This window comes from Chanos chanos, chromosome 5 (genome assembly GCF_902362185.1).
Source record: "Chanos chanos chromosome 5, fChaCha1.1, whole genome shotgun sequence".
In the NCBI taxonomy this organism is placed as follows: domain Eukaryota; kingdom Metazoa; phylum Chordata; class Actinopteri; order Gonorynchiformes; family Chanidae; genus Chanos; species Chanos chanos.
Genome location: NC_044499.1, coordinates 47,508,452 through 47,534,345, shown reverse-complemented (window position 1 = coordinate 47,534,345; position 25,894 = coordinate 47,508,452). Strand labels below are relative to the sequence as shown.

The 25,894-nt window shown below is 46.3% G+C and overlaps 1 protein-coding gene across 3 annotated transcripts; it reads left to right on the top strand.

The window, feature by feature from the left end:
• Positions 1 to 480: 480 nt before the first annotated feature.
• On the top strand, positions 481 to 25,528 carry aldh18a1 (aldehyde dehydrogenase 18 family, member A1). Of its 3 annotated transcripts, none has more exons than XM_030774368.1 (18): positions 481 to 584; positions 1,582 to 1,693; positions 3,020 to 3,171; positions 3,516 to 3,665; positions 3,787 to 3,891; positions 4,532 to 4,684; positions 5,288 to 5,378; positions 5,588 to 5,712; positions 5,831 to 5,975; positions 6,089 to 6,162; positions 6,376 to 6,475; positions 21,045 to 21,265; positions 21,702 to 21,839; positions 22,247 to 22,442; positions 22,630 to 22,751; positions 23,021 to 23,207; positions 23,742 to 23,837; positions 23,983 to 25,528. In XM_030774368.1, exons 2-18 carry the CDS (start codon positions 1,603 to 1,605, stop codon positions 24,177 to 24,179), a joined length of 2,343 nt encoding a protein of 780 aa, XP_030630228.1. In that variant the 5' UTR covers positions 481 to 584; positions 1,582 to 1,602; the 3' UTR covers positions 24,180 to 25,528. The 3 variants fall into 3 exon arrangements, with proteins under 3 accessions (XP_030630228.1, XP_030630227.1, XP_030630229.1); XM_030774367.1 differs by having other exon boundaries at positions 4,532 to 4,690; XM_030774369.1 differs by lacking the exons at positions 481 to 584; positions 1,582 to 1,693; positions 3,787 to 3,891 and having other exon boundaries at positions 3,004 to 3,171; positions 4,532 to 4,690.
• Positions 25,529 to 25,894: the final 366 nt, after the last annotated feature.

The following is a 25,894-nucleotide window of genomic DNA, read 5'->3' as shown; positions in this document are numbered from 1 at the left end:
CCACAAGAAACTTGGTCATAAAAGGATGGGTTAGTAGCCGATGACATTCTTGCTATATCCAAGATTGAAGTCATCCTTTATTAATTAAGCCTATTCTATGTAATATATATTCAAGTTGTCGTCTTTTTTCCCCTGTTTGAATTCAAACAACACTTGCTCCTGGTTGCCTTCTGAAATTCAGAGTTTGGCATGGACCTACGGTGGTGGGCGTATGGCGTCCTCTGGTGTCTAATATCAGAACTACCCAGTGTCGCTGCCACGTGGGAATATACGGTAGTGTTATTCTAAAAAGCATGAGCGCCAGGAGCTCGGTGAGGAAGTGCGCGTGAAAATTTTACGTAGAGAACGTACAATACGTAACGGGCGTGCCAGACATTGAACACGAATTCTTTACGCAGCAGAAGCTTACGAACATGTAATGTAGAATACCACTAAAGTCTGACTTTATAACGTAGATTTCAAGATGGTTGAGGAAGGGCAGTGACTGGACCTGCCACAAGTTGATGTGGCACGCAGGAACCGGGGCTTGCAGACTGTGAACTTGAACTGAAAATAACGCCTGACGTTCATTTTTTTTCAATCGGGTATGTAAACCAGATAGTGTTTTCATACTTTCAAAGAGCACGGTAAGTTATTTCATTTCAGAAGTAGTGCAGAACTGCCAGAGCTAGCCTTAGCAAGTGTGGATAGTTGCATCAGCCTACTTGTTTCTATGGGATTCAGTCAGTATGCTCTGAGACATTGTCTTACCAGCAACTATTTTCATCGGCTAAACGTGGCTTTCCCTCGCAATGCTTTCAGTAATTGCGAAGCCTAGCTATTGGTATTTCCTCCTTTTGCAAACGGTACTGTTGTCAGTGGATAAAGTTATGGCATGCTTGAAGAAGAGCAAATGTTAATAATAATAATAATAATAGTAAGAAATCTTCTCACAATCTGGTCAAGAGCCTGTCATGGCAAGCTGTGAAAAACTACTAATTATCGCTCCGTCTTTTCTTTCTCTGTGTCCGTCTCTTTCTCTTTTTTTACAGAACTGATTTGTTAGCGAAATATAGTGTTAGAATATGTACATCAGGGTATTTTGGAGCAAATTGTGAGGTGAAAGAAAGAAAACTGCAGTAGGTCAGTTTACTCAGTGACTAGCCTTTTGTTTACTAATGATAGATATAGGTACCGGAATGAGGTCACAAGGTTTCGTGATCGTGTTTTGTTGTTGTAACTTTATTTTGTTGACGTGTCAAGCAAATGGAAGACAGTAAATATATTGTTCAGGCATATGAGATACTTTCAAGACTATTCAGGTCGATTTGGGATTGCGCTGAGTTGTGTTTACATCATCCATATGGGATATATAAATTAAACACAGTAGCCATTGATAGCGTATTATCTTACACACTCACAGCAGTTGCCAGGGATTTAGACAGTATGAGTATCATATGAGTTTCGTTAAATGTTGGGAAAATTCTGGTAACCCAGCTTTATCATACCAGCTTGTTATTCCAAGTCTTTCCAAAGCAATTCAAAGCGATTTAAACACATAAATAAGTTATTTAGAGACAGTATTTCTTTTGTGCGTTGCAGTTTGAAAGAAGCCAAGCCATCATGCTCCTACAGAGGTTGTCTCTGTGCGCCAGGCTTTGCTCAGGCCCGAAAATTCTCCAGACCTTCTCCAGGACCGTTTCCCAAGGAAAGAGTGAGTGTCAGCTGTCATGCCTGCACCCACACCTTACACAACTGCCCGGCACTCTATTGGAGAGGCTTCAAGAAAATCGAGTAACTGTGTCGTTGTGGTTAGCCAGATACCATGCAGTAGCAGTGATCTACTGTCCATCATTTTTAAAATGTATTGTTATTTATGGAACGATAAATACCTAAACTCACAGAGAAACAAACACACAGAAGTATACGTTTAGGAATTCATAAAAGCGCAGATCATAGTTTCTTGTCAGCGCACGGGCTGGTAATTTTACTAACTTTCAGTCACATATTCCCCTCTGACTTCTTGTTTTGTAAGTTTCTGCTGTCTCTGCCTTATTGTCTGGGGACAGAGGGATTTTCTGTCTGTCTGGCTTCATTCAAAGCCTCCTCTCTTTGTATCTGCCTCATTCGCTGGCCTGCATCTCTGCCCTCGGTTCTGCACCGTCAGCGCTTGGCTTCTGAGGGCAGCGTTTTGCTGATGTGGCAGCTTTTACCCTCTCATGTTTTTTACCCTGTCATTTTATAGAGAGGAGGAGAATTTGGGGGGGTGGGGTGGGGGGGGGGGGGTTTGTTGAGGGGGGTCAGGGTCAGTATTGTTGTTAGATTTTGGTACCAATTTCTTAAACTGTGTTTTGAGTAGAAATAATTGCATAGTATATGGCTCTTTTTAATCTGATAGCACACGATGTAAGTCAGTTGGCAGTGATTAATTGTTTTTAGGTAGGCCTAAGTTCATATGTTTTCTTGAAGACTACCGAATCCCTATTTTTCAGGTTAAATCTGTTATTTTAAAGTTTGCTGCAACACTATAGATGCTTGTAAAATGTAGAACTAAAACAGTAGGCCTAATTTTTATGAACACTACTGTCTGGCATTTGGAGGCAGTTGTCACTGTGATAGTATATCATTTTCCACAATCATTAAATGAAACACTTTCCAACTCATTTTCCACTCACTGCGTTTTGTGACTGTGGAGTGCACTGAATTCCATTGCCCTGTTTGAAAATCGTGTCATTTTCCACAGGTGGGATTTGTAAGTGTTTATTCCAGTTCGCGTCCTGCATTCCCCCCCTTGCATTTCGTTTGTCCCTCCCACTGTCTTCCCTCTGTCCGCTCCGCCCCACTCTCACTCATTCCTCCACCGCTATTGGCTGACACATCCATTAGTCCTCATCCTTCTCCCCTCTCCTTGGCTTTTTTGCTGCATGGTGTGGCTGTTCATTGGCTGCTTCCCGGGTCTTTCTCCCCCCAGATCCCTCTGCTTCACCATCACTCAGACTCCATGCTGTGCGTCAGTGGAGTAACGTACCTTTTCTTACAGTGCCACTGGCTCGCGCCCACGGTAAGTCTTTCGGCCACCGCAGCGAACTGCGCCAGGCCAAGAGGATTGTTGTGAAGCTTGGCAGCGCCGTGGTAACCCGCGGAGACGAGTGCGGCCTCGCCTTGGGCCGGCTTGCCTCCATTGTGGAACAGGTAGGGGAGATCGGAAGGGGGGGGGGGGGGGGTTTAGTCTTATGGCTTTGGGACAAAGTCTTGGCGCACTCGTGCTTGTTAAGCTGCAGTGTAGGTAGTCCTCCTTTAAAGAGCCCTCTGTTGGACTGTATCTGTCATTTTTGATTTCACCGTTTAAGTGCTTTTAGTGACATTAATTAGCTTAATAAGGTCTGTTTGTGTATGTCCAGAGCATAAGCCTCCTATACTCTGTGGCCTACCAGAAAGGATTGCTCTTCTCTCTGGTTAGATCATATATTGCAGGTAATTATATATAATGATCACTGTGTAAACTGAAATATGTGGGGGTTTTTTTGTAACTGAAGGTGGCAGTGCTGCAGAACCAAGGCAGAGAGATGATGATCGTCACCAGTGGAGCGGTGGCGTTTGGGAAACAGAGACTGAGGCATGAGATCCTGTTATCTCAGAGTGTCCGTCAAGCCCTTCACTCGGGACAGAACCAGCTCAAAGACATGGTGAGTGCTAGCACAGTCAGCCAGCTCCGGGTGCTGTGTGGACAGGTGCTCGGCTGTGTTATTGAGCGGCTGTGGGCGTGTAGATTCCAGTCTTACTTTTTCTGTCTGGTTTGTTTTCCAGTCGCTGCCTGTTCTGGAGGCTAGAGCCTGTGCAGCAGCAGGTCAGAGTGGACTCATGGCTCTGTATGAGGCTATGTTCACTCAGTACAGCACCTGTACTGCACAGGTACGCCAGCACACACTCATTCACACATTCACTTACACGTTCAATCACACACACGCTCGCTTACTGATTCACACGCTCACTCACTCACTCATTTACTCGCTCAAACACACACACAATCACTCACTCACACAGTCACTCACTCACACACACGCTCACTCATTCACATGCTCGCTCACTCACTCACTCACTCACTCATTTACTCACTCAAACACACACACACACACACACACACACACTCACTCACTTACTCATTCACAAGCTCACCCTCACCTTCACTCATCACCCATTTACCCACACAAACACACACACACACACACACACACACACAGGCACACACACACACTTACTCACTCACACACTCACTTATTCACTCACCTTCATTCATTCATTTATTCATTCATTCATTCCTTCATTCATTCATTCATACTGTTGAGTTCTGTTGAAAAAAGACAGGAATACACACCCTGCTTAGATATATTTGTGATAAGCTCACGGTGAGCTGCATTCACTCGTACACGGTGTTGAACTACTCAGCAACGGTCACGCAGCGCTAATGTTTGCACTGTAAACGTCTGATTCACTAGACACCTTGTTTGTCGTTGCTCCTTGCCTTTTACGTCCACCGTGTCCTCCGCTGCAGATCCTGGTGACAAACCTGGATTTCCATGACGACCAGAAGAGACGGAACCTGAACAGCACCCTGCACGAGCTGCTGAGGATGAACATCGTTCCCATCATCAACACCAACGACGCGGTGGTGCCGCCTCCGGAGCCCAACAGCGACCTGCAGGGGGTAAACGTGGGTACAGAGCAGAGGGCAAGGAGATGCAGGGACGGGGGGGGGGGTCCTTCTGGAACCTTCTGTCCCTGTCTCCTTCCCCACTTGAGCTGCATGCAGGGAAGAGAGGGTATTGTCAGGAAAGCATGCTGGGATGCAGAGGGTAGGACAAAAGCAGAGTGCGGCCGAACGGTTTGCTGCGGCTTGTGTGTGTGGTGTGTGTTCTTCTTTAAACCAGAGGCACTAGCCGTAGAACACCGTTTGAAGAACACTTAGCATAAGTCTTTGCTGTGTTGGGCTCTGGTGTTTGGTTGTGATACTGCACTGAGACCTGTGAATAACCCTGTTAATTACTCCTCGGCAAACGCATCACACCGAATCAGTTGATTTAGCAACATACACTTTCTTCAGACAACTCTTTCAGAAATGGCCTTAGTCTATGGCTCTACATTACAATATGGACTACAATAACAATAACAGAAATCCACCTCACCTTTGGTTAGGTCTCTCACAGGTGGGCTCATTGGGCATTACATTAACTCTCACCCCAATTCATATTGATGTTTCCATGTGGTTTAGCATGACTGACGCGTGTTCTGTTGTCTTTCTTCGTATCAGGTGATCAGTATTAAGGACAACGACAGTTTGGCCGCTCGCCTGGCGGTCGAGATGAAAGCCGACCTCCTCATCGTACTGTCGGACGTAGAAGGTACAGCGTCTAAGACCGGGGAATGGTTTAAGGCACAGATAGTGAAATACTGTAGCCATTTCACCTGGGAGCACGTTTATAAGACAGAGACCGTTAGCAGTGTTAATGACAGAACTGCTGTGTCTCTCACTGAGAGAATGGTTGTAAGAGTGAATTCAATTCGTGGGATAGGAGTCTATTGAAGTCCCCTGTGGCTTTGGCTCTCGCAGGTCTGTATGACAGCCCTCCAGGGACAGACGATGCCAAGCTCCTGGACACATTTTACCCCGGTGACCAGCAGTCTATTACCTACGGCACAAAGTCCAGGGTTGGCATTGGTGGAATGGAGGCGAAGGTATGATCAGAGACCACTCGACAGGCAGAACGCTCAGCAGGCCTGCGCTTCTATAGTAAAGATCACGTTTCTCAAAGCAAGGGCCAGGCGACGTTCTTTCTTTTTGTCCTCTCTGCAGGTGAAAGCTGCCCTGTGGGCTCTCCAGGGAGGCACGTCAGTGGTCATCGCCAACGGCACTCACCCCAAGGTCACAGGTCACGTCATCACTGACATAGTGGAGGGAAAGAAAGTGGGCACTTTCTTCTCAGAAGTCAAGCCAGCTGGTGAGCACGGGTCCCTCTAAGGGACTTTTTTTTTCCCCTGCTAGAATAGCTGTATCCTGAGCTGAATGGTTCTGTCTGTAACTCTTTAGTAAAGAGCGTGTTTTCTCTCCCAGGTCCCACGGTGGAGCAGCAGACTGAGATGGCCCGCACTGCAGGCAGGCTGCTCGCCGGTCTGGACCCAGAACAGGTGAGTTTTGCCGTCGCTCTGGATACGTTTTGAAAAATATGTTGCCTCCTCTCCTACCATGTGTCGACGTGCCCAGTTTTTGATGTAAAGGATTTGTCATAGGTTAAAATAATAAATGAATAACTCATGGATTAGTACATTTGATGAATTTGGGTGCATTGAGCTGTGTGTCTGTGTGTCTGTGTGTGCATGTGTGTGCGCGTCTGCTTACAGAGAAGTGAGATAATCTGTGCCGTGGCCGACCTCCTCACTGAGAAGAAAGATGAGATTTTGTCTGCCAACAAAAAGGACATGGAGCTCGCTATTAATGCAGGTACAGTCTACACACAATACAGTCTTCACTGCGCATGTGAATATAACAATCATATTTACTGTAAGGTCATTTGTATGTTCCATTAGATCAGAGGCTGATAACTTCCTTCACAGACAGCAGTAACATATGTAGCTAATTAAACTGACCTGACTCACATCTATCTGATTCAACCAATCAGAATCCTTATGTCTCTTCAGTCCGTGGAATCAAATGCTGGAAGACCTGCAGTAGAATTAAAATGTTCTCAGGCAGTCTCTGTCTGTTGTTGTGTTATATTTGATGACGGGCAGTATCAGTGAGGGTTGTGGTCTGTGTGTAGGGGCAGTCTCTGTCTGTTGTTGTGATATATTTGATGACAGGCAGTATCAGTGAGGGTTGTGGTCTGTGTGTAGGGACAGTCTCTGTCTGTTGTTGTGTTATATTTGATGACGGGCAGTATCAGTGAGGGTTCTGGTCTGTGTGTAGGGGCAGTCTCTGTCTGTTGTTGTGTTATATTTGATGACGGGCAGTATCAGTGAGGGTTGTGGTCTGTGTGTAGGGGCAGTCTCTGTCTGTTGTTGTGTTATATTTGATGACGGGCAGTATCAGTGAGGGTTCTGGTCTGTGTGTAGGGGCAGTCTCTGTCTGTTGTTGTGTTATATTTGATGACGGGCAGTATCAGTGAGGGTTCTGGTCTGTGTGTAGGGACAGTCTCTGTCTGTTGTTGTGTTATATTTGATGACGGGCAGTATCAGTGAGGGTTGTGGTCTGTGTGTAGGGGCAGTCTCTGTCTGTTGTTGTGTTATATTTGATGACGGGCAGTATCAGTGAGGGTTGTGGTCTGTGTGTAGGGACAGTCTCTGTCTGTTGTTGTGTTATATTTGATGACGGGCAGTATCAGTGAGGGTTCTGGTCTGTGTGTAGGGGCAGTCTCTGTCTGTTGTTGTGTTATATTTGATGACGGGCAGTATCAGTGAGGGTTCTGGTCTGTGTGTAGGGGCAGTCTCTGTCTGTTGTTGTGTTATATTTGATGACGGGCAGTATCAGTGAGGGTTCTGGTCTGTGTGTAGGGACAGTCTCTGTCTGTTGTTGTGTTATATTTGATGACGGGCAGTATCAGTGAGGGTTGTGGTCTGTGTGTAGGGACAGTCTCTGTCTGTTGTTGTGTTATATTTGATGACGGGCAGTATCAGTGAGGGTTGTGGTCTGTGTGTAGGGACAGTCTCTGTCTGTTGTTGTGTTATATTTGATGACGGGCAGTATCAGTGAGGGTTGTGGTCTGTGTGTAGGGGCAGTCTCTGTCTGTTGTTGTGTTATATTTGATGACGGGCAGTATCAGTGAGGGTTGTGGTCTGTGTGTAGGGACAGTCTCTGTCTGTTGTTGTGTTATATTTGATGACGGGCAGTATCAGTGAGGGTTGTGGTCTGTGTGTAGGGACAGTCTCTGTCTGTTGTTGTGTTATATTTGATGACGGGCAGTATCAGTGAGGGTTGTGGTCTGTGTGTAGGGGCAGTCTCTGTCTGTTGTTGTGTTATATTTGATGACGGGCAGTATCAGTGAGGGTTGTGGTCTGTGTGTAGGGACAGTCTCTGTCTGTTGTTGTGTTATATTTGATGACGGGCAGTATCAGTGAGGGTTCTGGTCTGTGTGTAGGGACAGTCTCTGTCTGTTGTTGTGTTATATTTGATGACGGGCAGTATCAGTGAGGGTTCTGGTCTGTGTGTAGGGGCAGTCTCTGTCTGTTGTTGTGTTATATTTGATGACGGGCAGTATCAGTGAGGGTTGTGGTCTGTGTGTAGGGACAGTCTCTGTCTGTTGTTGTGTTATATTTGATGACGGGCAGTATCAGTGAGGGTTGTGGTCTGTGTGTAGGGGCAGTCTCTGTCTGTTGTTGTGTTATATTTGATGACGGGCAGTATCAGTGAGGGTTGTGGTCTGTGTGTAGGGGCAGTCTCTGTCTGTTGTTGTGTTATATTTGATGACGGGCAGTATCAGTGAGGGTTGTGGTCTGTGTGTAGGGACAGTCTCTGTCTGTTGTTGTGTTATATTTGATGACGGGCAGTATCAGTGAGGGTTCTGGTCTGTGTGTAGGGACAGTCTCTGTCTGTTGTTGTGTTATATTTGATGACGGGCAGTATCAGTGAGGGTTCTGGTCTGTGTGTAGGGGCAGTCTCTGTCTGTTGTTGTGTTCTATTTGATGACGGGCAGTATCAGTGAGGGTTGTGGTCTGTGTGTAGGGGCAGTCTCTGTCTGTTGTTGTGTTATATTTGATGACGGGCAGTATCAGTGAGGGTTCTGGTCTGTGTGTAGGGACAGTCTCTGTCTGTTGTTGTGTTATATTTGATGACGGGCAGTATCAGTGAGGGTTGTGGTCTGTGTGTAGGGACAGTCTCTGTCTGTTGTTGTGTTATATTTGATGACGGGCAGTATCAGTGAGGGTTGTGGTCTGTGTGTAGGGGCAGTCTCTGTCTGTTGTTGTGATATATTTGATGACAGGCAGTATCAGTGAGGGTTGTGGTCTGTGTGTAGGGACAGTCTCTGTCTGTTGTTGTGTTATATTTGATGACGGGCAGTATCAGTGAGGGTTGTGGTCTGTGTGTAGGGGCAGTCTCTGTCTGTTGTTGTGTTATATTTGATGACGGGCAGTATCAGTGAGGGTTGTGGTCTGTGTGTAGGGACAGTCTCTGTCTGTTGTTGTGTTATATTTGATGACGGGCAGTATCAGTGAGGGTTCTGGTCTGTGTGTAGGGACAGTCTCTGTCTGTTGTTGTGTTATATTTGATGACGGGCAGTATCAGTGAGGGTTCTGGTCTGTGTGTAGGGGCAGTCTCTGTCTGTTGTTGTGTTATATTTGATGACGGGCAGTATCAGTGAGGGTTGTGGTCTGTGTGTAGGGGCAGTCTCTGTCTGTTGTTGTGTTATATTTGATGACGGGCAGTATCAGTGAGGGTTGTGGTCTGTGTGTAGGGACAGTCTCTGTCTGTTGTTGTGTTATATTTGATGACGGGCAGTATCAGTGAGGGTTCTGGTCTGTGTGTAGGGACAGTCTCTGTCTGTTGTTGTGTTATATTTGATGACGGGCAGTATCAGTGAGGGTTCTGGTCTGTGTGTAGGGGCAGTCTCTGTCTGTTGTTGTGATATATTTGATGACAGGCAGTATCAGTGAGGGTTGTGGTCTGTGTGTAGGGACAGTCTCTGTCTGTTGTTGTGTTATATTTGATGACGGGCAGTATCAGTGAGGGTTGTGGTCTGTGTGTAGGGGCAGTCTCTGTCTGTTGTTGTGTTATATTTGATGACGGGCAGTATCAGTGAGGGTTGTGGTCTGTGTGTAGGGACAGTCTCTGTCTGTTGTTGTGTTATATTTGATGACGGGCAGTATCAGTGAGGGTTCTGGTCTGTGTGTAGGGACAGTCTCTGTCTGTTGTTGTGTTATATTTGATGACGGGCAGTATCAGTGAGGGTTCTGGTCTGTGTGTAGGGGCAGTCTCTGTCTGTTGTTGTGATATATTTGATGACAGGCAGTATCAGTGAGGGTTGTGGTCTGTGTGTAGGGGCAGTCTCTGTCTGTTGTTGTGTTATATTTGATGACGGGCAGTATCAGTGAGGGTTGTGGTCTGTGTGTAGGGACAGTCTCTGTCTGTTGGTGTGTTATATTTGATGACGGGCAGTATCAGTGAGGGTTCTGGTCTGTGTGTAGGGACAGTCTCTGTCTGTTGTTGTGTTATATTTGATGACGGGCAGTATCAGTGAGGGTTGTGGTCTGTGTGTAGGGACAGTCTCTGTCTGTTGGTGTGTTATATTTGATGACGGGCAGTATCAGTGAGGGTTGTGGTCTGTGTGTAGGGACAGTCTCTGTCTGTTGTTGTGTTATATTTGATGACGGGCAGTATCAGTGAGGGTTCTGGTCTGTGTGTAGGGACAGTCTCTGTCTGTTGTTGTGTTATATTTGATGACGGGCAGTATCAGTGAGGGTTGTGGTCTGTGTGTAGGGACAGTCTCTGTCTGTTGTTGTGTTATATTTGATGACAGGCAGTATCAGTGAGGGTTGTGGTCTGTGTGTAGGGACAGTCTCTGTCTGTTGTTGTGTTATATTTGATGACGGGCAGTATCAGTGAGGGTTGTGGTCTGTGTGTAGGGGCAGTCTCTGTCTGTTGTTGTGTTATATTTGATGACGGGCAGTATCAGTGAGGGTTGTGGTCTGTGTGTAGGGACAGTCTCTGTCTGTTGTTGTGTTATATTTGATGACGGGCAGTATCAGTGAGGGTTGTGGTCTGTGTGTGGGGACAGTCTCTGTCTGTTGTTGTGTTATATTTGATGACGGGCAGTATCAGTGAGGGTTGTGGTCTGTGTGTAGGGACAGTCTCTGTCTGTTGTTGTGTTATATTTGATGACGGGCAGTATCAGTGAGGGTTGTGGTCTGTGTGTGGGGACAGTCTCTGTCTGTTGTTGTGTTATATTTGATGACGGTCAGTATCAGTGAGGGTTCTGGTCTGTGTGTAGGGACAGTCTCTGTCTGTTGCTGTGATATATTTGATGACGGGCAGTATCAGTGAGGGTTGTGGTCTGTGTGTAGGGGCAGTCTCTGTCTGTTGTTGTGTTATATTTGATGACGGGCAGTATCAGTGAGGGTTGTGGTCTGTGTGTAGGGACAGTCTCTGTCTGTTGTTGTGTTATATTTGATGACGGGCAGTATCAGTGAGGGTTGTGGTCTGTGTGTGGGGACAGTCTCTGTCTGTTGTTGTGTTATATTTGATGACGGGCAGTATCAGTGAGGGTTGTGGTCTGTGTGTAGGGACAGTCTCTGTCTGTTGTTGTGTTATATTTGATGACGGGCAGTATCAGTGAGGGTTGTGGTCTGTGTGTAGGGACAGTCTCTGTCTGTTGTTGTGATATATTTGATGACGGGCAGTATCAGTGAGGGTTGTGGTCTGTGTGTAGGGACAGTCTCTGTCTGTTGTTGTGTTATATTTGATGACGGGCAGTATCAGTGAGGGTTCTGGTCTGTGTGTAGGGACAGTCTCTGTCTGTTGTTGTGATATATTTGATGACGGGCAGTATCAGTGAGGGTTCTGGTCTGTGTGTAGGGGCAGTCTCTGTCTGTTGTTGTGATATATTTGATGACGGGCAGTATCAGTGAGGGTTGTGGTCTGTGTGTAGGGGCAGTCTCTGTCTGTTGTTGTGTTATATTTGATGACGGGCTGGATCAGTGAGGGTTGTGGTCTGTGTGTAGGGACAGTCTCTGTCTGTTGTTGTGATATATTTGATGACGGGCAGTATCAGTGAGGGTTGTGGTCTGTGTGTAGGGACAGTCTCTGTCTGTTGTTGTGTTCTATTTGATGACGGGCAGTATGAGTGAGGGTTGTGGTCTGTGTGTAGGGACAGTCTCTGTCTGTTGTTGTGTTATATTTGATGACGGGCCATATCAGTGAGGGTTGTGGTCTGTGTGTAGGGACAGTCTCTGTCTGTTGTTGTGTTCTATTTGATGACGGGCAGTATCAGTGAGGGTTGTGGTCTGTGTGGGGGGACAGTCTCTGTCTGTTGGTGTGTTATATTTGATGACGGGCAGTATCAGTGAGGGTTGTGGTCTGTGTGTAGGGACAGTCTCTGTCTGTTGGTGTGTTATATTTGATGACGGGCAGTATCAGTGAGGGTTGTGGTCTGTGTGTAGGGACAGTCTCTGTCTGTTGTTGTGTTATATTTGATGACGGGCAGTATCAGTGAGGGTTGTGGTCTGTGTGTAGGGACAGTCTCTGTCTGTTGTTGTGTTATATTTGATGACGGGCAGTATCAGTGAGGGTTGTGGTCTGTGTTTAGGGACAGTCTCTGTCTGTTGTTGTGTTATATTTGATGACGGGCAGTATCAGTGAGGGTTGTGGTCTGTGTGTAGGGGCAGTCTCTGTCTGTTGTTGTGTTATATTTGATGACGGTCAGTATCAGTGAGGGTTGTGGTCTGTGTGTAGGGACAGTCTCTGTCTGTTGGTGTGTTATATTTGATGACGGGCAGTATCAGTGAGGGTTGTGGTCTGTGTGTAGGGACAGTCTCTGTCTGTTGGTGTGTTATATTTGATGACGGGCAGTATCAGTGAGGGTTCTGGTCTGTGTGTAGGGACAGTCTCTGTCTGTTGTTGTGTTATATTTGATGACGGGCAGTATCAGTGAGGGTTCTGGTCTGTGTGTAGGGACAGTCTCTGTCTGTTGTTGTGTTATATTTGATGACGGGCAGTATCAGTGAGGGTTGTGGTCTGTGTGTAGGGACAGTCTCTGTCTGTTGTTGTGTTATATTTGATGACGGGCAGTATCAGTGAGGGTTGTGGTCTGTGTGTAGGGGCAGTCTCTGTCTGTTGTTGTGTTCTATTTGATGACGGGCAGTATCAGTGAGGGTTGTGGTCTGTGTGTAGGGGCAGTCTCTGTCTGTTGTTGTGTTATATTTGATGACGGGCAGTATCAGTGAGGGTTGTGGTCTGTGTGTAGGGACAGTCTCTGTCTGTTGTTGTGTTCTATTTGATGACGGGCAGTATCAGTGAGGGTTGTGGTCTGTGTGTAGGGGCAGTCTCTGTCTGTTGGTGTGTTATATTTGATGACGGGCAGTATCAGTGAGGGTTGTGGTCTGTGTGTAGGGACAGTCTCTGTCTGTTGGTGTGTTATATTTGATGACGGGCAGTATCAGTGAGGGTTCTGGTCTGTGTGTAGGGACAGTCTCTGTCTGTTGTTGTGTTATATTTGATGACGGGCAGTATCAGTGAGGGTTGTGGTCTGTGTGTAGGGACAGTCTCTGTCTGTTGTTGTGTTATATTTGATGACGGGCAGTATCAGTGAGGGTTCTGGTCTGTGTGTAGGGACAGTCTCTGTCTGTTGTTGTGTTATATTTGATGACGGGCAGTATCAGTGAGGGTTGTGGTCTGTGTGTAGGGGCAGTCTCTGTCTGTTGTTGTGTTATATTTGATGACGGTCAGTATCAGTGAGGGTTGTGGTCTGTGTGTAGGGACAGTCTCTGTCTGTTGGTGTGTTATATTTGATGACGGGCAGTATCAGTGAGGGTTGTGGTCTGTGTGTAGGGACAGTCTCTGTCTGTTGGTGTGTTATATTTGATGACGGGCAGTATCAGTGAGGGTTCTGGTCTGTGTGTAGGGACAGTCTCTGTCTGTTGTTGTGTTATATTTGATGACGGGCAGTATCAGTGAGGGTTCTGGTCTGTGTGTAGGGACAGTCTCTGTCTGTTGTTGTGTTATATTTGATGACGGGCAGTATCAGTGAGGGTTGTGGTCTGTGTGTAGGGACAGTCTCTGTCTGTTGTTGTGTTATATTTGATGACGGGCAGTATCAGTGAGGGTTGTGGTCTGTGTGTAGGGGCAGTCTCTGTCTGTTGTTGTGTTCTATTTGATGACGGGCAGTATCAGTGAGGGTTGTGGTCTGTGTGTAGGGGCAGTCTCTGTCTGTTGTTGTGTTATATTTGATGACGGGCAGTATCAGTGAGGGTTGTGGTCTGTGTGTAGGGACAGTCTCTGTCTGTTGTTGTGTTATATTTGATGACGGGCAGTATCAGTGAGGGTTGTGGTCTGTGTGTAGGGACAGTCTCTGTCTGTTGTTGTGTTATATTTGATGACGGGCAGTATCAGTGAGGGTTGTGGTCTGTGTGTAGGGGCAGTCTCTGTCTGTTGTTGTGTTCTATTTGATGACGGGCAGTATCAGTGAGGGTTGTGGTCTGTGTGTAGGGGCAGTCTCTGTCTGTTGTTGTGTTATATTTGATGACGGGCAGTATCAGTGAGGGTTGTGGTCTGTGTGTAGGGACAGTCTCTGTCTGTTGTTGTGTTCTATTTGATGACGGGCAGTATCAGTGAGGGTTGTGGTCTGTGTGTAGGGGCAGTCTCTGTCTGTTGGTGTGTTATATTTGATGACGGGCAGTATCAGTGAGGGTTGTGGTCTGTGTGTAGGGACAGTCTCTGTCTGTTGGTGTGTTATATTTGATGACGGGCAGTATCAGTGAGGGTTCTGGTCTGTGTGTAGGGACAGTCTCTGTCTGTTGTTGTGTTATATTTGATGACGGGCAGTATCAGTGAGGGTTGTGGTCTGTGTGTAGGGACAGTCTCTGTCTGTTGTTGTGTTATATTTGATGACGGGCAGTATCAGTGAGGGTTGTGGTCTGTGTGTAGGGACAGTCTCTGTCTGTTGTTGTGTTATATTTGATGACGGGCAGTATCAGTGAGGGTTGTGGTCTGTGTGTAGGGGCAGTCTCTGTCTGTTGTTGTGTTATATTTGATGACGGTCAGTATCAGTGAGGGTTGTGGTCTGTGTGTAGGGACAGTCTCTGTCTGTTGGTGTGTTATATTTGATGACGGGCAGTATCAGTGAGGGTTGTGGTCTGTGTGTAGGGACAGTCTCTGTCTGTTGGTGTGTTATATTTGATGACGGGCAGTATCAGTGAGGGTTCTGGTCTGTGTGTAGGGACAGTCTCTGTCTGTTGTTGTGTTATATTTGATGACGGGCAGTATCAGTGAGGGTTCTGGTCTGTGTGTAGGGACAGTCTCTGTCTGTTGTTGTGTTATATTTGATGACGGGCAGTATCAGTGAGGGTTGTGGTCTGTGTGTAGGGACAGTCTCTGTCTGTTGTTGTGTTATATTTGATGACGGGCAGTATCAGTGAGGGTTGTGGTCTGTGTGTAGGGGCAGTCTCTGTCTGTTGTTGTGTTCTATTTGATGACGGGCAGTATCAGTGAGGGTTGTGGTCTGTGTGTAGGGGCAGTCTCTGTCTGTTGTTGTGTTATATTTGATGACGGGCAGTATCAGTGAGGGTTGTGGTCTGTGTGTAGGGACAGTCTCTGTCTGTTGTTGTGTTATATTTGATGACGGGCAGTATCAGTGAGGGTTGTGGTCTGTGTGTAGGGACAGTCTCTGTCTGTTGTTGTGTTATATTTGATGACGGGCAGTATCAGTGAGGGTTGTGGTCTGTGTGTAGGGACAGTCTCTGTCTGTTGTTGTGTTATATTTGATGACGGGCAGTATCAGTGAGGGTTGTGGTCTGTGTGTAGGGACAGTCTCTGTCTGTTGTTGTGTTATATTTGATGACGGGCAGTATCAGTGAGGGTTGTGGTCTGTGTGTAGGGGCAGTCTCTGTCTGTTGTTGTGTTCTATTTGATGACGGGCAGTATCAGTGAGGGTTGTGGTCTGTGTGTAGGGGCAGTCTCTGTCTGTTGTTGTGTTATATTTGATGACGGGCAGTATCAGTGAGGGTTGTGGTCTGTGTGTAGGGACAGTCTCTGTCTGTTGTTGTGTTATATTTGATGACGGGCAGTATCAGTGAGGGTTGTGGTCTGTGTGTAGGGACAGTCTCTGTCTGTTGTTGTGTTATATTTGATGACGGGCAGTATCAGTGAGGGTTGTGGTCTGTGTGTAGGGACAGTCTCTGTCTGTTGTTGTGTTATATTTGATGACGGGCAGTATCAGTGAGGGTTGTGGTCTGTGTGTAGGGACAGTCTCTGTCTGTTGTTGTGTTATATTTGATGACGGGCAGTATCAGTGAGGGTTGTGGTCTGTGTGTAGGGGCAGTCTCTGTCTGTTGTTGTGTTATATTTGATGACGGTCAGTATCAGTGAGGGTTGTGGTCTGTGTGTAGGGACAGTCTCTGTCTGTTGGTGTGTTATATTTGATGACGGGCAGTATCAGTGAGGGTTGTGGTCTGTGTGTAGGGACAGTCTCTGTCTGTTGGTGTGTTATATTTGATGACGGGCAGTATCAGTGAGGGTTCTGGTCTGTGTGTAGGGACAGTCTCTGTCTGTTGTTGTGTTATATTTGATGACGGGCAGTATCAGTGAGGGTTCTGGTCTGTGTGTAGGGACAGTCTCTGTCTGTTGTTGTGTTATATTTGATGACGGGCAGTATCAGTGAGGGTTGTGGTCTGTGTGTAGGGACAGTCTCTGTCTGTTGTTGTGTTATATTTGATGACGGGCAGTATCAGTGAGGGTTGTGGTCTGTGTGTAGGGGCAGTCTCTGTCTGTTGTTGTGTTATATTTGATGACGGTCAGTATCAGTGAGGGTTGTGGTCTGTGTGTAGGGACAGTCTCTGTCTGTTGGTGTGTTATATTTGATGACGGGCAGTATCAGTGAGGGTTGTGGTCTGTGTGTAGGGACAGTCTCTGTCTGTTGGTGTGTTATATTTGATGACGGGCAGTATCAGTGAGGGTTGTGGTCTGTGTGTAGGGACAGTCTCTGTCTGTTGTTGTGTTATATTTGATGACGGGCAGTATCAGTGAGGGTTGTGGTCTGTGTGTAGGGACAGTCTCTGTCTGTTGTTGTGTTATATTTGATGACGGGCAGTATCAGTGAGGGTTGTGGTCTGTGTGTAGGGACAGTCTCTGTCTGTTGTTGTGTTATATTTGATGACGGGCAGTATCAGTGAGGGTTCTGGTCTGTGTGTAGGGACAGTCTCTGTCTGTTGTTGTGTTCTATTTGATGACGGGCAGTATCAGTGAGGGTTGTGGTCTGTGTGTAGGGGCAGTCTCTGTCTGTTGTTGTGTTATATTTGATGACGGGCAGTATCAGTGAGGGTTGTGGTCTGTGTGTAGGGACAGTCTCTGTCTGTTGTTGTGTTCTATTTGATGACGGGCAGTATCAGTGAGGGTTGTGGTCTGTGTGTAGGGACAGTCTCTGTCTGTTGTTGTGTTATATTTGATGACGGGCAGTATCAGTGAGGGTTGTGGTCTGTGTGTAGGGACAGTCTCTGTCTGTTGTTGTGTTATATTTGATGACGGGCAGTATCAGTGAGGGTTGTGGTCTGTGTGTAGGGGCAGTCTCTGTCTGTTGTTGTGATATATTTGATGACGGGCAGTATCAGTGAGGGTTCTGGTCTGTGTGTAGGGGCAGTCTCTGTCTGTTGTTGTGTTATATTTGATGACGGGCAGTATCAGTGAGGGTTGTGGTCTGTGTGTAGGGACAGTCTCTGTCTGTTGTTGTGTTCTATTTGATGACGGGCAGTATCAGTGAGGGTTGTGGTCTGTGTGTAGGGACAGTCTCTGTCTGTTGTTGTGTTATATTTGATGACGGGCAGTATCAGTGAGGGTTCTGGTCTGTGTGTAGGGGCAGTCTCTGTCTGTTGTTGTGTTATATTTGATGACGGGCAGTATCAGTGAGGGTTGTGGTCTGTGTGTAGGGGCAGTCTCTGTCTGTTGTTGTGTTATATTTGATGACAGGCAGTATCAGTGAGGGTTGTGGTCTGTGTGTAGGGGCAGTCTCTGTCTGTTGTTGTGTTATATTTGATGACGGGCAGTATCAGTGAGGGTTGTGGTCTGTGTGTAGGGACAGTCTCTGTCTGTTGTTGTGTTATATTTGATGACAGGCAGTATCAGTGAGGGTTGTGGTCTGTGTGTAGGGACAGTCTCTGTCTGTTGTTGTGTTATATTTGATGACGGTCAGTATCAGTGAGGGTTCTGGTCTGTGTGTAGGGACAGTCTCTGTCTGTTGCTGTGATATATTTGATGACGGGCAGTATCAGTGAGGGTTGTGGTCTGTGTGTGGGGACAGTCTCTGTCTGTTGTTGTGTTATATTTGATGACAGGCAGTATCAGTGAGGGTTGTGGTCTGTGTGTAGGGGCAGTCTCTGTCTGTTGTTGTGTTATATTTGATGACAGGCAGTATCAGTGAGGGTTGTGGTCTGTGTGTAGGGGCAGTCTCTGTCTGTTGTTGTGTTATATTTGATGACGGGCAGTATCAGTGAGGGTTGTGGTCTGTGTGTAGGGACAGTCTCTGTCTGTTGTTGTGTTATATTTGATGACAGGCAGTATCAGTGAGGGTTGTGGTCTGTGTGTAGGGACAGTCTCTGTCTGTTGTTGTGTTATATTTGATGACGGTCAGTATCAGTGAGGGTTCTGGTCTGTGTGTAGGGACAGTCTCTGTCTGTTGCTGTGATATATTTGATGACGGGCAGTATCAGTGAGGGTTGTGGTCTGTGTGTAGGGGCAGTCTCTGTCTGTTGTTGTGTTATATTTGATGACAGGCAGTATCAGTGAGGGTTGTGGTCTGTGTGTAGGGGCAGTCTCTGTCTGTTGTTGTGTTATATTTGATGACAGGCAGTATCAGTGAGGGTTGTGGTCTGTGTGTAGGGGCAGTCTCTGTCTGTTGTTGTGTTATATTTGATGACGGGCAGTATCAGTGAGGGTTGTGGTCTGTGTGTAGGGACAGTCTCTGTCTGTTGTTGTGTTATATTTGATGACAGGCAGTATCAGTGAGGGTTGTGGTCTGTGTGTAGGGACAGTCTCTGTCTGTTGTTGTGTTATATTTGATGACGGTCAGTATCAGTGAGGGTTCTGGTCTGTGTGTAGGGACAGTCTCTGTCTGTTGCTGTGATATATTTGATGACGGGCAGTATCAGTGAGGGTTGTGGTCTGTGTGTAGGGGCAGTCTCTGTCTGTTGCTGTGTTATATTTGATGACGGGCAGTATCAGTGAGGGTTCTGGTCTGTGTGTAGGGGCAGTCTCTGTCTGTTGCTGTGTTATATTTGATGACGGGCAGTATCAGTGAGGGTTGTGGTCTGTGTGTAGGGGCAGTCTCTGTCTGTTGCTGTGATATATTTGATGACGGGCAGTATCAGTGAGGGTTGTGGTCTGTGTGTAGGGGCAGTCTCTGTCTGTTGTTGTGTTCTATTTGATGACGGGCAGTATCAGTGAGGGTTGTGGTCTGTGTGTAGGGGCAGTCTCTGTCTGTTGTTGTGTTATATTTGATGACGGGCAGTATCAGTGAGGGTTGTGGTCTGTGTGTAGGGGCAGTCTCTGTCTGTTGTTGTGATATATTTCATGACGGGCAGTATCAGTGAGGGTTGTGGTCTGTGTGTAGGGGCAGTCTCTGTCTGTTGTTGTGTTATATTTGATGACGGGCAGTATCAGTGAGGGTTGTGGTCTGTGTGTAGGGGCAGTCTCTGTCTGTTGTTGTGTTATATTTGATGACGGGCAGTATCAGTGAGGGTTGTGGTCTGTGTGTAGGGGCAGTCTCTGTCTGTTGTTGTGTTATATTTGATGACGGGCAGTATCAGTGAGGGTTGTGGTCTGTGTGTAGGGGCAGTCTCTGTCTGTTGTTGTGTTATATTTGATGACGGGCAGTATCAGTGAGGGTTGTGGTCTGTGTGTAGGGGCAGTCTCTGTCTGTTGTTGTGTTATATTTGATGACAGGCAGTATCAGTGAGGGTTGTGGTCTGTGTGTAGGGGCAGTCTCTGTCTGTTGTTGTGTTATATTTGATGACGGGCAGTATCAGTGAGGGTTGTGGTCTGTGTGTAGGGACAGTCTCTGTCTGTTGTTGTGTTATATTTGATGACAGGCAGTATCAGTGAGGGTTGTGGTCTGTGTGTAGGGACAGTCTCTGTCTGTTGTTGTGTTATATTTGATGACGGGCAGTATCAGTGAGGGTTGTGGTCTGTGTGTAGGGGCAGTCTCTGTCTGTTGTTGTGTTATATTTGATGACGGGCAGTATCAGTGAGGGTTGTGGTCTGTGTGTAGGGGCAGTCTCTGTCTGTTGTTGTGTTATATTTGATGACAGGCAGTATCAGTGAGGGTTGTGGTCTGTGTGTAGGGGCAGTCTCTGTCTGTTGTTGTGTTATATTTGATGACAGGCAGTATCAGTGAGGGTTGTGGTCTGTGTGTAGGGGCAGTCTCTGTCTGTTGTTGTGTTATATTTGATGACGGGCAGTATCAGTGAGGGTTCTGGTCTGTGTGTAGGGGCAGTCTCTGTCTGTTGTTGTGTTATATTTGATGACGGGCAGTATCAGTGAGGGTTCTGGTCTGTGTGTAGGGACAGTCTCTGTCTGTTGTTGTGATATATTTGATGACGGGCAGTATCAGTGAGGGTTGTGGTCTGTGTGTAGGGACAGTCTCTGTCTGTTGCTGTGATATATTTGATGACGGGCAGTATCAGTGAGGGTTCTGGTCTGTGTGTAGGGGCAGTCTCTGTCTGTTGTTGTGTTATATTTGATGACGGGCAGTATCAGTGAGGGTTCTGGTCTGTGTGTAGGGACAGTCTCTGTCTGTTGTTGTGTTATATTTGATGACAGGCCATATCAGTGAGGGTTGTGGTCTGTGTGTGGGGACAGTCTCTGTCTGTTGTTGTGATATATTTGATGACGGGCAGTATCAGTGAGGGTTGTGGTCTGTGTGTAGGGACAGTCTCTGTCTGTTGCTGTGTTCTATTTGATGACGGGCTGGATCAGTGAGGGTTCTGGTCTGTGTGTAGGGGCAGTCTCTGTCTGTTGTTGTGTTATATTTGATGACGGGCAGTATCAGTGAGGGTTCTGGTCTGTGTGTAGGGACAGTCTCTGTCTGTTGTTGTGTTATATTCGATGACGGGCAGTATCAGTGAGGGTTCTGGTCTGTGTGTAGGGACAGTCTCTGTCTGTTGTTGTGATATATTTGATGACGGGCAGTATCAGTGAGGGTTGTGGTCTGTGTGTAGGGACAGTCTCTGTCTGTTGTTGTGTTCTATTTGATGATGGGCAGTATCAGTGAGGGTTGTGGTCTGTGTGTAGGGACAGTCTCTGTCTGTTGCTGTGATATATTTGATGACGGGCCATATCAGTGAGGGTCCTGGTCTGTGTGTGTGTGGGGGGGGGGCAGGTCGGATGTCTGCTCCCATGCTGAAGCGTCTGAGCTTGTCGCCAGCCAAGCTGAACAGCCTGGCCATCGGCCTGCGCCAGATCGCCGTGTCGTCTCAGGACAGCGTGGGCCGCGTGCTGCGGAGGACACGCGTGGCCAATAATCTGGAGCTGGAGCAGATTACCGTCCCCATCGGGGTCCTGCTGGTCATCTTCGAGTCCCGTCCCGACTGCCTGCCTCAGGTCCGACACTGACAGCACGGACGTATATGTGACATGATATGCTCACGTGCATTAAGACTCTCAAATGCTCTCACGCACATTCATGCGTGTGTTTTCACTCTGACATGAGCATACACTCACTCACTCACAGTCTCTCTCTCTCACGCACACGCCTGCACTAACTCTGTCACTCACATGTACACTTACTCTCAGACACACACACATGTGCGACTGTTCACTCTCTTTTTGTCACACACTGATGTACACATTCTCTCTCTGTCTAACACACAGGTGCACATAAATGCAAAACATATTTTAGGAATCACAGTCTCACTTGTTTTTCATTTTCCCAAGGTTATTCCCCACAAAAAGGGATCTATTTTTGTTTCTTCTGTACCCTCTGGTTGTCATGTTATTTCGCTCTGTGATGTTGTTATTTTGTTGTTTGCGTGTACAGGTGTCTGCTTTGGCGATAGCCAGTGGAAACGCGCTGTTACTGAAGGGAGGGAAGGAAGCAGCCAACACGAACCGTATCTTACACGAACTCGCCCAGGAAGCTTTGGCCATACATGGAGTCAAGGATGCCATTCAACTGGTAAACAAGAGAGAATAAAATTGTTTTTTTTTTTTTTTTTTTGGAAGTCTTAGTCTCTTAAGAAAGAGAGTTGTATAGTCAGTGGAGTAAAGTCAGTGGAGAGTGGAATAAACAGTGGAATGCTGATGCGCGCTTGTGTGTGTGTGTGTGTGTGTGTGTGTGTGTGTGTGTGAGTGAGTGAGTGAGTGAGTGAGTGAGTGAGTAAGAGAGTATTTTTATATATGTGTGTGTGTAATGACATGCTGTGTTGTAGGTGAGCACACGTGAAGAGTGGTATTGTCAGTGGAGAGTGGAATAAACAGTGGAATACTGGTGTGATGGCTGTTAGTGTGTGTGTGTGTGTGTGTGTGTGTGTATGAGTATGTATATGGATATGTATGTATACATGATGAGATGCCGTGTTGTAGGTGAGCACGCGTGAAGAGGTTGAGGATCTGTGTCGACTGGAGAAGCAAATTGATCTGATCATTCCCCGTGGCTCCTCTCAGCTGGTTAGGGACATCCAACGCGCCGCCAAAGGGATCCCTGTCCTCGGCCACAGCGAGGGTATCTGCCACGTGTACGTGGACCACGAGGCCAGCATCGATAAAGTCATTAAGATCGGTGAGCATGTCGACACATAGACTAAAGATGTATGCTTTTCTTGCCCCAATCAATGCATGGCTCTGGTACATTTTCTATCCACTTAAGGCATATCGTTTATTACAGGATCATATTTATTGACTCTTGTGTACCTGACAGTTGAAGGAGGTGTAACATTGTGAGTGTCACTGTGGCTGTGTCGTTCTAGTGAGAGACTCTAAATGTGATTACCCTGCGGCCTGTAACGCCATGGAAACGCTGCTGGTGCACAGAGACATCCTGAGAACCCCACTTTTTGACCAGATCATCGACATGTTGAGAACAGAACATGTAAGAGCGCTGTTCACAAACCTAGTCCATCAGCCAGTCAGTCACCAGTCAGGCATGAGCGTAAAAGACTCTTTGTAACACAGAGCCAAAAAGATTTTCTCTTTAAAAGGCCAAATTGCCTCACCGTGCTTGATTACCTTATGGTTCTTTTAGATGCTGAGATGGGTTGGGATATGAAGTATAGTCACCGGGTGGATTGATGGGTGAATGCACTGCACTGTGAGTTTTTGATTGAGAGCTGAATTGTGAATTCTCCGGCTGTGTCTCAGGTGAAGATTCACGCTGGGCCCAGGTTTGCCTCTTACCTGACCTTCAGCCCGTCTGAGGTCAAGTCTCTGCGGACTGAGTATGGTGATCTGGAGTGCTGTATAGAGGTGGTGGACAGCATGCAGGAAGCTGTGGACCACATTCACAAATACGGCAGTTCTCACACTGATGTCATTGTCACAGAGAACGGTGAGACGTTTTTCTCTCTCTCTCTCTCTCTCTCTCTCTCAGTCTGTCTGTCTCTCCTAAATCCTCTCATTCTCTCCATGCTCCACTGAGAGTTTGGTTCATCATTACTGAACTCCACTTAAATGTAGAACGTATGTAAATATCCAGCACGCGTTGATTACGTAGCATTTTTCCTGTCTCTGTGCTGGTCTTACACTAAAATTATATAGATAACTACATTATTCTATCCCATAATTCCACTTTGTAAAACTTAAATGAAGAATTGAACATTTTCCTCTCCACCAAAAAGAGAGAAACTTACATATCCCAATAGTGCCATCTTGTGGCCATAAAGGTTACTAGCACCTTAAATGGTGTTTGTGAAATCCTAATACTATTAACTATTAATATTAATTATTGCTAAAAGACGACCTGTTATTTTTCCTCTCTTTTTTCTTTCGTCTTTGCATAAGGATTTGTGGCGTTTGAATCATGTTCTACTCTTAAATAATGTAATATGATGTCTGATGTGTCCCATCCTGTCTTTATGTCCAGAGGAAACAGCAGAGCAGTTTTTGCAGCAGTTGGACAGCGCCTGTGTATTCTGGAACGCCAGTTCACGTTTCGCTGACGGTTATCGCTTCGGCCTCGGTTAGCGCTTTTTCGCCATCTTTCTCTCTCTCTCTCTCTCTCTCTCTCTCTCTCTCGTTCCGTCCATCCTGACTGCCTCTGTTCTTTTCCTCACATGAACTTGTTGTGACGGGGTCATAATTTTGTAATACGCTTTATGTTGTAGGTGCGGAGGTGGGCATCAGCACCGCCCGTATTCATGCCCGAGGGCCCGTGGGCCTGGAGGGACTCCTCACCACGAAATGGGTGCTTCGCGGAGACGGTCACACGGCGGCGGATTTCTCCGAGTCGGGCAGCATGACGTACCTCCACGAGAATCTGCCCGTGGCCCACTCTCTGCCTGGCAAGAGAACTTCTAACTAGAGCCCTGTCTTAGTCTCCCAACCAGCCTGCTCACAGTCATAAACTGAACCCACAGAAATGCCCCGTACAAGGACAGCTTGGAACCAAACGGAGCCCCCCCAAAAAAACCCCAAAGGATGTGCCCAGTTTAGCCTCTGTATGAACTGACAAATTAGACGATACAGATACACACACACACACACACACACACACATTGTAAGAGTTTCCAAAGATTTGTCGTAAGGGTTTGGTTGGTCCTTTGAGACCAAAGACTTCATTCTGACTGTCACTCTACCTCAGCGCTTAGGAGTCCACTGTACTGATTTCACACTGGGAATTCTCTAGTGTCAGTCAGTTGATTTTTGTGAATTTATAACATCATCACTATTTTTCATTTGCTCTCCCAAGTTGCTGTGTCCCGTTCACAGCGGGATTCCATATTCCAGGAGGAATATATTAAGTGTAGACCTGTAACTAATGCTGATCTTTTTTTTCACTGATTTTTATGAAGGGTAGTTTTCCTTGGGCTTTTGCTGTGTCCTTAGAGAGATTTGGTGTCACCGTTTGATTCCAGAAGGTTCTTGTGAGATGTCATCTTTCTCGTCCCTTGATTTAGATCCACAGACTTCTCCATCAGACTGGACTCATTTTAATGATCTCTTTAGGGGATTCTAATACACCCTCCTCTGAGTAATGTCTCCGCCGCCTCGTTAAAGCAGCAGAACATCCCATAATAACAGGAAAAGTGGAAATATACAGTTAATTTATTACATATGGCTGTTTTCATTTCTGTGCATTTACATCCAGGGGGTTATTATGTTTAAAAAAAAAACAAAACAAAACTGGAACTGTGTGTGGCTTTAATAGAGCAACTTTCTTTTTCTCTGAAGTTTGTTGAAAAAGTCCTGTACATACATACATTCTGTGCTTTTATTTGTTGAGGAAGATGAAGTTATCTCGTTTTCTTGCTGCAACATAAATGCCCCTTGGTCAAAAGCATTAATGCGTCGAAACCTAAAAGCATTACCAATAAGCTGTTAGTTTGATGTTCTGAAAACAGTTTTGATTTTCTAAATAAAAATTAAGGTTTCTTTTTGTATGTTTAGTAATCATTGTTATTGTTGCTTTTTGCTCTTCGCGCATTGCATTCACAAGGAATGTGCAGGACAGCTGAACATGTTGTCACGGTCACAGAGCCCATTGATTTGACTTGGCTTTTGTCCTTTCTGGTTGGCAGGGAACTTATTTTCACTCATATGACAAGTGCCGTAACATTCCAGAATCCCATCATGGTACCCAGTGTAAAACCACACTGATATTGTCCAGGAGTTTTGTATTACATCAGTGTAATGTATAATAAAGGTTTTGCAGAATAATCTTTTTTTTTTTTTTTTTTGTCCTTTTCATTGAAATCATCGGTTTGTGTAGCATGCGTACATAAAATCACTTCTATTGTTACAACTTTGTTTCTGTCTAACGCACGAGTCAGGAAGACTCAGTCAGCTTATTAGTGTAAAATATATAGAGAAAGTATCAGTTTAGGGTTATGTTAGTGCATCATTCATTTGCCACTGTTTTTCTTGATGTGTCTGAGCTTCAGAAAGATCAGTACGTTTTTCTTGAGGGAATAGAGCTTAGAGCACAATGAGTGTGCCGTGAAAAAGTGAATACAATACTACAGAGTATTAATTATATAGCTATTAGGAGTGAAGGGAGAAGTCAGAGAGAACTGAGCC